General features: G+C 45.0%; 1 protein-coding gene across 7 annotated transcripts in view; it reads left to right on the plus strand.

The window, feature by feature from the left end:
* c2cd5 (C2 calcium dependent domain containing 5) overlaps positions 1 to 12719 on the plus strand; it is a 114677-nt gene that overhangs the window by 32027 nt on the left and 69931 nt on the right. For 6 of the 7 annotated variants that reach the window (XM_078235301.1, XM_078235297.1, XM_078235300.1 and 3 more), the window contains one exon: positions 11406 to 11557. In XM_078235301.1, the coding sequence (XP_078091427.1) occupies positions 11406 to 11557 (152 nt within the window). Of the gene's footprint in view, positions 1 to 10601; positions 10809 to 11405; positions 11558 to 12719 lie in introns of all 7 variants that reach the window. The other variant, XM_078235302.1, reaches the window with a different exon arrangement.

Here is a 12719-nt window from a genome sequence, read left to right on the forward strand (position 1 = left end):
CAGAAAAGCACCCTTCCACCACTACCTTCTGTCTTCTATGGCCAAGTAAGAAGTTTAACAACACCAGGTTAAAGTCCAACAGGTTTATTTGGTAGCAAAAGCCACACAAGCTTTCGAGGCTCTGAGCCCCTTCTTCAGGTGAGTGGGAATTCTGTTCACAAACAGAACTTATAAGACACAGACTCAATTTACATGAATAATGGTTGGAATGCGAATACTTACAACTAATCCAGTCTTTAAGAAACAAAACAATGGGAGTGGAGAGAGCATCAAGACAGGCTAAAAAGATGTGTATTGTCTCCAGACAAGACAGCCAGTGAAACTCTGCAGGTCCACGCAACTGTGGGAGTTACAAATAGTGTGACATAAATTCTGATTCTAGGATCGCATGATAAAGACTCAGGAGGAAAAAAGCAGAAATATTTATGTGAAATAGTGTGACATAAACCCAATATCCCGGTTGAGGCCGTCCTTGTGTGTGCGGAACCTGGCTATCAGTTTCTGCTCCGCGACTCTGCGCTGTCGTGTGTCGCGAAGGCCGCCTTGGAGAACGCTTACCCGAATATCAGAGGCCGAATGCCCGTGACCGCTGAAGTGCTCCCCAACAGGAAGAGAACAGTCTTGCCTGGTGATTGTCGAGCGGTGTTCATTCATCCGTTGTCGCAGTGTCTGCATAGTTTCCCCAATGTACCATGCCTCGGGACATCCTTTCTTGCAGCGTATCAGGTAGACAACGTTGGCCGAGTTGCAAGAGTATGTACCGTGTACCTGGTGGATGGTGTTCTCACGTGAGATGATGGCATCTGTGTCGATGATCCGGCACGTCTTGCAGAGGTTGCTGTGGCAGGGTTGTGTGGTGTCTTGGTCACTGTTCTCCTGAAGGCTGGGTAGTTTGCTGCGGACAATGGTCTGTTTGAGGTTGTGCGGTTGTTTGAAGGCAAGAAGTGGGGGTGTGGGGATGGCCTTGGCGAGATGTTCGTCTTCATCAATGACATGTTGAAGGCACCCACCAGCAGCAACCAAGCCTCCCCCGGTACCACAGTAGGAAACAGTCCCACTGCAGGGAAGTCCATTGTCAACTTGTCCGACTACACACTTCAACCAGATGAAATCGAAGTTCTCAGCCGAGGGCTTAATTTTTGCCCCACCACCAAAATAGACCCCATCAGTCTCGCAGCAGACACAGAGGAATTCATCAGGCGAATGAGGCTGAGGGAGTTCTTCCACAAACCCCAAGAGGCCAACAACGAACACAATGAGACAGCCAATGAACTGGAACAGCCGACAGAGAGATCCGCAGTGCATCCGAAGAGGAAAGAGTCGAATTGGACTCCTCCGGAAGGCCGCTGCCCTCGACTTGACATGTATGCCCAAGCCGTCAGGAGGTGCGTCAACACCAAATTCATCAGCCGCACTCACAAGACAGCCCCGAACATCACCCAAGCACAACGTAACGCCATCCACGCTCTCAAGACCAACCGCAACATTGTCATCAAACCAGCAGACAAAGGAGGGGCCATCGTCATACTGAACAGAACGGATTACTGCAAAGAAGTGTACCGACAACTCAACAACGAGGAACACTACAGACAGTTACCTGCAGATCCGACCAAAGAACACACCCGTCAACTCAACACTCTGATCAAGACCTTTGATCCGGACCTTCAGAACACCCTCCGTGCTCTCATCCCACGTACTCCCCGCGTTGGAGATCTCTACTGCCTCCCGAAGATACACAAGGCAAACACACCCGGCCGTCCCATCGTATCGGGCAATGGGACCCTGTGCGAGAACCTCTCCGGCTATGTCGAGGGCATCCTGAAACCCATTGTACAAAGAACCCCCAGCTTTTGTCGCGACACGACGGACTTCCTACAGAAACTCGGCACACATGGAGCAGTTGAACCAGGAGCGCTCCTCGTCACAATGGATGTCTCAGCACTCTACACCAGCATCCCCCATGACGATGGCATTGCTGCAACGGCCTCAGTGCTCAGCGCCAACAACTGCCAGTTTCCAGATGCAATTTTACATCTCATCCGCTTCATCCTGGACCACAATATCTTCACCTTCAACAACCAGTTCTTCATCCAGACACACGGAACAGCCATGGGGACCAAATTTGCACCTCAATATGCCAACATCTTCATGCACAGGTTCGAACAAGACTTCTTCACCGCACGGGACCTTCAACCGGTGCTATACACTAGATACATCGATGACATTTTCTTCCTTTGGACTCATGGTGAACAATCACTGAAACAACTCTATGATGACATCAACAAGTTCCATCCCACCATCAGGCTCACCATAGACTACTCTCCGGAATCGGTTGCATTCTTGGACACGCGCATCTCCATTAAGGACGGTCACCTCAGCACCTCACTGTACCGCAAGCCCACGGATAACCTCACGATGCTCCACTTCTCCAGCTTCCACCCTAAACACGTTAAAGAAGCCATCCCCTACGGACAAGCCCTCCGTATACACAGGATCTGCTCGGATGAGGAGGATCGCAACAGACACCTCCAGACGCTGAAAGATGCCCTCATAAGAACAGGATATGGCGCTAGACTCATTGATCAACAGTTCCAACGCGCCACAGCGAAAAACCGCACCGACCTCCTCAGAAGACAAACACGGGACACAGTGGACAGAGTACCCTTCGTTGTCCAGTACTTCCCCGGAGCGGAGAAGCTACGGCATCTCCTCCGGAGCCTTCAACATGTCATTGATGAAGACGAACATCTCGCCAAGGCCATCCCCACACCCCCACTTCTTGCCTTCAAACAACCGCACAACCTCAAACAGACCATTGTCCGCAGCAAACTACCCAGCCTTCAGGAGAACAGTGACCAAGACACCACACAACCCTGCCACAGCAACCTCTGCAAGACGTGCCGGATCATCGACACAGATGCCATCATCTCACGTGAGAACACCATCCACCAGGTACACGGTACATACTCTTGCAACTCGGCCAACGTTGTCTACCTGATACGCTGCAAGAAAGGATGTCCCGAGGCATGGTACATTGGGGAAACTATGCAGACACTGCGACAACGGATGAATGAACACCGCTCGACAATCACCAGGCAAGACTGTTCTCTTCCTGTTGGGGAGCACTTCAGCGGTCACGGGCATTCGGCCTCTGATATTCGGGTAAGCGTTCTCCAAGGCGGCCTTCGCGACACACGACAGCGCAGAGTCGCGGAGCAGAAACTGATAGCCAGGTTCCGCACACACAAGGACGGCCTCAACCGGGATATTGGGTTTATGTCACACTATTTCACATAAATATTTCTGCTTTTTTCCTCCTGAGTCTTTATCATGCGATCCTAGAATCAGAATTTATGTCACACTATTTGTAACTCCCACAGTTGCGTGGACCTGCAGAGTTTCACTGGCTGTCTTGTCTGGAGACAATACACATCTTTTTAGCCTGTCTTGATGCTCTCTCCACTCCCATTGTTTTGTTTCTTAAAGACTGGATTAGTTGTAAGTATTCGCATTCCAACCATTATTCATGTAAATTGAGTCTGTGTCTTATAAGTTCTGTTTGTGAACAGAATTCCCACTCACCTGAAGAAGGGGCTCAGAGCCTCGAAAGCTTGTGTGGCTTTTGCTACCAAATAAACCTGTTGGACTTTAACCTGGTGTTGTTAAACTTCTTACTGTGTTTACCCCAGTCCAACGCCGGCATCTCCACATCATGACTACCATAGACACCGCAAACTGCCGGCTCCAAGTGGAGAGGATCGCCAAGAAGATCGCGCATATCGACACAGACATCAAGTTTCTACAAAGATGCAAGAAAGCAGACAAGATACCGAAAGGACTACAGATCACGAACCCACTCAGGTCAACCTATAACACAGACTACGCTGAGAGACTTTGCCGTCGCACCTCTCTCACCCTCCTCAACCACCTCATACACCAACTCTACAGCAAACGCCGCAGCCTGGAAACCAAGATCGAATCCATATTCTCAACTTGTGCTCAGGACGCAGACCAGCTGCGAAACTCTGCCAAGCAGACGAGACAAAGGAACTACACCATCTACATGCACACCAAGAACAGGAAACTTGAGAAACTCGGCATCACCACCAGCAGCAACCAAGCCTCCCCCGGTACCACAGTAGGAAACAGTCCCACTGCAGGGAAGTCCATTGTCAACTTGTCCGACTACACACTTCAACCAGATGAAATCGAAGTTCTCAGCCGAGGGCTTAATTTTTGCCCCACCACCAAAATAGACCCCATCAGTCTCGCAGCAGACACAGAGGAATTCATCAGGCGAATGAGGCTGAGGGAGTTCTTCCACAAACCCCAAGAGGCCAACAACGAACACAATGAGACAGCCAATGAACTGGAACAGCCGACAGAGAGATCCGCAGTGCATCCGAAGAGGAAAGAGTCGAATTGGACTCCTCCGGAAGGCCGCTGCCCTCGACTTGACATGTATGCCCAAGCCGTCAGGAGGTGCGTCAACACCAAATTCATCAGCCGCACTCACAAGACAGCCCCGAACATCACCCAAGCACAACGTAACGCCATCCACGCTCTCAAGACCAACCGCAACATTGTCATCAAACCAGCAGACAAAGGAGGGGCCATCGTCATACTGAACAGAACGGATTACTGCAAAGAAGTGTACCGACAACTCAACAACGAGGAACACTACAGACAGTTACCTGCAGATCCGACCAAAGAACACACCCGTCAACTCAACACTCTGATCAAGACCTTTGATCCGGACCTTCAGAACACCCTCCGTGCTCTCATCCCACGTACTCCCCGCGTTGGAGATCTCTACTGCCTCCCGAAGATACACAAGGCAAACACACCCGGCCGTCCCATCGTATCGGGCAATGGGACCCTGTGCGAGAACCTCTCCGGCTATGTCGAGGGCATCCTGAAACCCATTGTACAAAGAACCCCCAGCTTTTGTCGCGACACGACGGACTTCCTACAGAAACTCGGCACACATGGAGCAGTTGAACCAGGAGCGCTCCTCGTCACAATGGATGTCTCAGCACTCTACACCAGCATCCCCCATGACGATGGCATTGCTGCAACGGCCTCAGTGCTCAGCGCCAACAACTGCCAGTTTCCAGATGCAATTTTACATCTCATCCGCTTCATCCTGGACCACAATATCTTCACCTTCAACAACCAGTTCTTCATCCAGACACACGGAACAGCCATGGGGACCAAATTTGCACCTCAATATGCCAACATCTTCATGCACAGGTTCGAACAAGACTTCTTCACCGCACGGGACCTTCAACCGGTGCTATACACTAGATACATCGATGACATTTTCTTCCTTTGGACTCATGGTGAACAATCACTGAAACAACTCTATGATGACATCAACAAGTTCCATCCCACCATCAGGCTCACCATAGACTACTCTCCGGAATCGGTTGCATTCTTGGACACGCGCATCTCCATTAAGGACGGTCACCTCAGCACCTCACTGTACCGCAAGCCCACGGATAACCTCACGATGCTCCACTTCTCCAGCTTCCACCCTAAACACGTTAAAGAAGCCATCCCCTACGGACAAGCCCTCCGTATACACAGGATCTGCTCGGATGAGGAGGATCGCAACAGACACCTCCAGACGCTGAAAGATGCCCTCATAAGAACAGGATATGGCGCTAGACTCATTGATCAACAGTTCCAACGCGCCACAGCGAAAAACCGCACCGACCTCCTCAGAAGACAAACACGGGACACAGTGGACAGAGTACCCTTCGTTGTCCAGTACTTCCCCGGAGCGGAGAAGCTACGGCATCTCCTCCGGAGCCTTCAACATGTCATTGATGAAGACGAACATCTCGCCAAGGCCATCCCCACACCCCCACTTCTTGCCTTCAAACAACCGCACAACCTCAAACAGACCATTGTCCGCAGCAAACTACCCAGCCTTCAGGAGAACAGTGACCAAGACACCACACAACCCTGCCACAGCAACCTCTGCAAGACGTGCCGGATCATCGACACAGATGCCATCATCTCACGTGAGAACACCATCCACCAGGTACACGGTACATACTCTTGCAACTCGGCCAACGTTGTCTACCTGATACGCTGCAAGAAAGGATGTCCCGAGGCATGGTACATTGGGGAAACTATGCAGACACTGCGACAACGGATGAATGAACACCGCTCGACAATCACCAGGCAAGACTGTTCTCTTCCTGTTGGGGAGCACTTCAGCGGTCACGGGCATTCGGCCTCTGATATTCGGGTAAGCGTTCTCCAAGGCGGCCTTCGCGACACACGACAGCGCAGAGTCGCGGAGCAGAAACTGATAGCCAGGTTCCGCACACACAAGGACGGCCTCAACCGGGATATTGGGTTTATGTCACACTATTTCACATAAATATTTCTGCTTTTTTCCTCCTGAGTCTTTATCATGCGATCCTAGAATCAGAATTTATGTCACACTATTTGTAACTCCCACAGTTGCGTGGACCTGCAGAGTTTCACTGGCTGTCTTGTCTGGAGACAATACACATCTTTTTAGCCTGTCTTGATGCTCTCTCCACTCCCATTGTTTTGTTTCTTAAAGACTGGATTAGTTGTAAGTATTCGCATTCCAACCATTATTCATGTAAATTGAGTCTGTGTCTTATAAGTTCTGTTTGTGAACAGAATTCCCACTCACCTGAAGAAGGGGCTCAGAGCCTCGAAAGCTTGTGTGGCTTTTGCTACCAAATAAACCTGTTGGACTTTAACCTGGTGTTGTTAAACTTCTTACTGTGTTTACCCCAGTCCAACGCCGGCATCTCCACATCATGACTTCTATGGCCAAGCCAGTTCTCATCCATCCAGCTAGTTCACACCTGATCCCATGAGATTTAATCTTTTGCACCTGTCTGCCATGAGGAACCTTGTCAAATGCTTTGCCAAAGTCCATGTACACAACATCCACAGCCCTTCCCTTGTCAATCATTTTTGTCACCTCCTCAAAAAACTCAATTAAATTAGTGAGACATGACCTTCCTCATACAAAACCATGCTGTCTGTCACTAACATGACCATTCAGTTCCAAATGTGTATAGATCCTATTCCTAAGAATCTTCTCCAACAGTTTCCCGCCTACTGGCCTATAATTTCCCTGGTTATCCTTGCTACCCTTCTTAAATAATGGGACAGCATTGGCTATCCTCCAATCCTCTGATACTTCACCAGTGGCCAACGAAGACGTGATGAGACACAGACCATAGTAAACTGAGCAAGTCTGCAAATGGAACAATTAGAAGATGAATGGGAAGTGTTTGAAAATGTATTTGTGGTACAGAGTTTATAACCTGACAAGGCACGAGCTCTTCTGACCAAAATCTTTTTTTAAAACAGCCATTGGTGACTAACAATGAGGCAGCCTAAAACTAAAAAAGTACAATACTATAAATAAAAACATGGATTCTGGCAAATGGGAGAGAAACAAATAACAGCAATGAAAGGCAAAGAGACACAGCGGCACAAGGGAGCATGAAAGGGATATCAAAATGAGCACATTTTTTTTACAATTTTGTTGGAGATGTTAAGAGCACAGCTGATGTTAAACATCAGAGTATTCCAAATCACAGAAGGGAAACTTGAAATACCTGCTCTGAACTGTATTTTTACAAATTGATATAATATGAGGAAAGATGTAAAAAAACTAGAGAAGTATGTTCCAGATGTCTTTGTGGTGATTTTAAATAAAATAAATGTTTATTAAACTGTGAAATGTACAGAAAGAAAGTTAACGAGAAATGCACTGAACTAACTCAATGGCTGTACACTGTACCCATAAATTTTCCCAGTTCCAAAGCCCTCTTAGTTCCCTCCCTTGAGCCAATCCTCCCCAAGCAACATCCTATAGGGATTTAAGAGCTGTAGGTAAAATCCAGTAATAGTTACTACACTCGGCATTTTTCTACAAACACAGCTTGCTGGGAACTCTCGCAGCTTTTCCTGCTGTGGGTTGAGTTCTCAAAATAGCTTACTTGCATAGGTTGCAATGGCTCCTGATATGCTGTTTTACCTTTTTGATCTTCCCTTATCTGAACTAACCTCTCCAGAAGTCACACTTTACCTTCATTTTGAGAGTCCATCTTTTAGAATGTAATTGTGGAATTCACATCTCATCTCCTTTAAACCTCGAACCCATGTCATTCTATTCTCCATGGTTACCAACCTGCCTTGGGTATTGCTAGGTTCATCAGCATATCAAAAACAGTAGTTCCACTAACATAACCAAACTGTCTCTTCCACTTTTCCATTTTTAAATGTTTTTTAAAAATACAACCAGCAGAACATATTCCCAATTACTGGATTTCCTTGATTTTTCATGTCTCGATTTCCTGACCGAGAAAGAAGGGTGATCAGCAATGTGAGCCCTTTGCAACTGATACTGTGAAAATCCCTGGAAATATCATCAATAACGTAATTGCAGTTAATGTAAGCCTACTTGTGACACTCATAAATAAACTTAAACTTGCCATTGGAAATGGTGGGCATGTTACATAAGTATTTTGTGTTAGTATTTATTTGAGTTACTGGACATCCCAAGGAAGCTATACAATGGACAGAGACTTGCCAAAATTAATGTAAGCAAAATGAAGAAAATAATGGCACTAAAGACTGACAAATCCCTAGGAATAGATGATTTCTACCCCAGAATTTTGAAGAAAGTGAGAACATTGAAGATGCCTGTCCTATAATCTTCCGAAGTTCTCACTTTGGGAACCGTTTTTTTAGATTGGGAAATTGTGCATGCCACTGCATTAACGAATCATGAGACAGAAACACTAGGCAGTTATCGACCGGTTAGTTTGATATCTGTTGTGAGGAAATTATTAGAGTTTATAATTAAGATTGGGATGACGACAACTTGAAAGTTTTCAGTGGATCAGAGAGAGCTAACATGGATTAGTAAAAAGCAGGCAATGCCCAATGAACTTGACCGAATTTTTTGAAGAGGTGATGGTGGAATGTCAATTGATATTTATATGGACTTCCAGAAGGCATTTCTCAAAGGGGATTGGTACCTAACCACCAAAGCTCATGGAATTGACCTGGTTAAGAAATTAACAGCATGTCAGAAGACAGGGTGGGTATAATTGGTAGGAATTCTGTTTGGCACAATGTGACTGGTCGCATCATGTAAAGATCTGTGATGGGCCTCAACTATTTATTGTATTTATTAATGATTTACGGAAGCAGACAGAAAGCCACCTATCCAAGTTTACTGAAGACACAAAGATAGGTGGCATTGTAAAGCAATATAATTGGATGCATAATTTTAAATCTGAGATTTATGAATTTTTGTTCTCTAGAATAAAGGGATATAAGGCAAATGTGGGTATATGGAGCTGAGGTGAAGAGATCTCATTCAATGATGGAACAGGTTCTGTTCAGAGGATCTAAATTGCTTACTCCTGTTTCTATATTGGTGCACCTGTGGCAGGCTGCATTATCCACAAATTATTAGTCTGTGTAGCAAAGAGCTACGTGGTCAGAAGGAGGCACCAGTTGAAGTGGCGATGTTTGCTCAGTGGTAGATAGAAAACTCTGAACATGAGTCAACTTTAGCCGTTCTGGTGCATCTGTTCTGGAAAAGCAGTGCAAAATTGCTTTCCTGCCTGTCTGCCAGAGAATGCCTTGTGGATGTGTTGAGAGAGCGCAACTTACCACGTTTGAACCTTGGTGTCAGTTAAGTCAATTAAAGTAATTCAACAAAATGTTAGTTAAAATAAATTGGAAAGTGGGAAATAAATTTTATAATTATGACATTATTTGATATAACTCTGAATTTGTAAGAGAAGTGGAGACCTGTTATCATTATTTGTCTTATTTTACACAATTGCCTTTCAAGATCAATTCACCTTTTTTGAGTTTTGTCATCAAAGTGCAGGCATTTTTATTGATTGATGTTCAGTAATTTGGCGAATGTGTCAACGGCAGTTGTTCTTGAGCTGTCTGAGCAGCTAACCCATCAATATTAGAAGAAAAAGCAGAGCAGGTTGCCTGTCCTCATAGTTTGTCCATGATGTGTGGGACCCAAGGAGAGGTATATGAGCAAAATGTCATCGGAAATGAGAATAAATGTTTTAAATTTCATCCCACAGAATGCAATTCTGAATATACGATCATTCTAAAGCTCTGAAGAACTTTTGCTGTTACTTACAATAATATAACAGTAATGTTTGCATGGCTGATTGTAGGAAGCTTGAAAATTGTATGGAACAAAGCTTTAAAAAATTAACTTAATTGTGCAAGCTCCACCAACCTTTGAGCATAATCTGAAAATCAATATCGTCATCTTAATGCTCATTTAAATGTGTGTTAACAGGAATTTTGCTGTCAATCTCCCTGGCTTTTCATGTCACCTTTAAACTGCTTTACTACGTGCATGCTGGTTATATCTGCAGATATTTCCTGTAGGGTAGTACGTGGTTTCTGGTAATCCTAATTGTGTATATATACCAAAAAGTGACAATACTTGCTGAATACCGTGACTCCCTTGCATTTGTTTTTTTAACATTTACAGTTCTACCGTCTGTATTTTTTTTTTCCTGGCTCCTGCTTCTCTCTGTCAGGTCTCCTTTGGTGCATCAGCCAAGCCATGGATGCCGCTCGACTCACAACAGCCCAATTCACACTGCTACAGGCTCGAGACTAACTCAGAACTTCTCTGTATCTGTTCCTACACTCATCTACACTGGTATGAGACTGCACAGGCTGGAGAGCTGGGGAGAGACGGGCCACAGGCAAAGGGGTTCAGTGAGTAAAGCCAGGCAGGCAGCGTAGGAAGGTACCATAAATCGTCAACCCCTTTTTAGCTTAACCAATAGCCCTATTCCAGAACCAAGACATATTGGTCAAATTTTAATAGATTTGAACATAAGGTTTCGAAAGGAAATTGGTGGGAGTTCTGATTTCTAGTTGGCTTGAGTAAAACATGCAGAAGCTTTACTTACCAAATCTTTTTGTTTTCATTTTTAGCTGTGATGTACTAATTTGGTGTTCCGGAATAAGGAAACATGAGTTTCAGTTCCATATCCTCGAGCTTTCTTTTGGTTACCTAATTAAAATGCGTTTGTATTTTAAAAGTCATATTTCATGTTGTTTTATTTACACAATCATCTCGCTCCGGTTTATGGTACATGGTTTGATTTGTGCTACAGAATTTTTAACCTGTTTCCTGTGTGTAATGTACAAACGTGGGCAGCCAAATATCTCGCCAGAATCTTCAGTGTATGGACGGCAGTTCCTTGCCTTTTGGCCTCGTCCCCAGCCTGCACATAGAAGCAACTGCTGTCTCCCCTGTATTTGGATCATTCCATCATTGCTTAGATCCTTAGCACAGGGTTACTGAATGTGTTTCCCGCTTCTTCTGGCAGGGTTCCCTTCAGTGAAGATCCCAACCCTGTTACTCATTCATCTGGACCCTCTACCCCACTGAAAAATCAAACCTATTCCTTTTCACCTTCCAAGTCCTACAGTCGACAGTCCTCCTCTTCTGACACAGACTTGAGTTTGACACCTAAAACTGGTAAGGCACCTCCACCCCGCTTCTTTTTTTGTTGTAAATTTGTGTTTTTTTGCACTTGAAGCACTTCATTCTGTTTGTCAAAACCTAATTCCTCTCTTTGAGCTATGAGGGGCAGAAAACTGAATAGGGCTAGGTTTTTTTTTTAAGTCTTTGAATTACAATGAATGAATTCAGATGCTGTGGAAATTTCTTTCTTTATTATAACCGTGCACATTTAAAATACAAAAACTGAGCTATTGTCTGCCTTCAAGAAAATGAAAACTGAATTTGATGCTCTTTGGGTTTAAAAAACTTTTCAGCCCCCTTAATGAGTCTACAGTAACTTGGTATACCAAGGTCTGAACACTTAAATGTTAGATCTGTTGCATTTTGTGTCCACCCTGTTCATGCCAGGTGTATGTGTTATTTTTAAAAATTGTTTTAATCCAGGTCAATGTAATGTTCAAGTAGCAGTTTAAAAACTATGCTGATAGGAGCCTGTTTTTTATGAAGTACTATTTCTCATCAGTGCACTTTGGGAGCCAGTTGGTATATTTGAGATGGTGCTAACTAATTGGCGCTCTGATGTGGAGTTGCCGGCGTTGGACTGGGGTAGGCCCAGACTACAGTATGTAGTCTCACAACACCAGGTTAAAGTCCAGTAGGTTTATTTGGTAGCATAAGCTTTTGGAGCACTGCTCCTTCATCAGGTGAGTGCCTGGTGTTGAGACTACTTACTGTAATTGGAGCTCTAGAGGTGCTACACAGTATTAACATGGATTGTAGGACTAAAATAAAATCCATTACATAAGATTGTGGGCACATGTACGAACATCATCTTTCAAACATTTGGTGTTTTGGGTCTGATGTTTTACACTTGAGACTAAAGTACACACATTTGACATTCGGCAACATTTATTTAGAATGTTAGAATTTTTTTTATACAGCAGATAGCTAATAATGATGTAGATGTATTTTGTGTGGATGCTAATTCTTCATGATCCAATTGGAGAAATTCAGGCAGCAGTTTAATCAACTTTAGCATCTAAAAGCTCTTATTCTGGATTGTTTCCTCATTTTCCTGTGGCCAGCAGAAGAAACAGCAAAAGAAATGCTGGGAACCCATAAAATGTCAAGAGTGATGGCAAGGGAATGTTTAGGTTAGAACGCTTGTGGAACTAAA

Source organism: Mustelus asterias, chromosome 19 (assembly GCF_964213995.1).
Source record: "Mustelus asterias chromosome 19, sMusAst1.hap1.1, whole genome shotgun sequence".
Classification (NCBI taxonomy): Eukaryota; Metazoa; Chordata; class Chondrichthyes; order Carcharhiniformes; family Triakidae; genus Mustelus; species Mustelus asterias.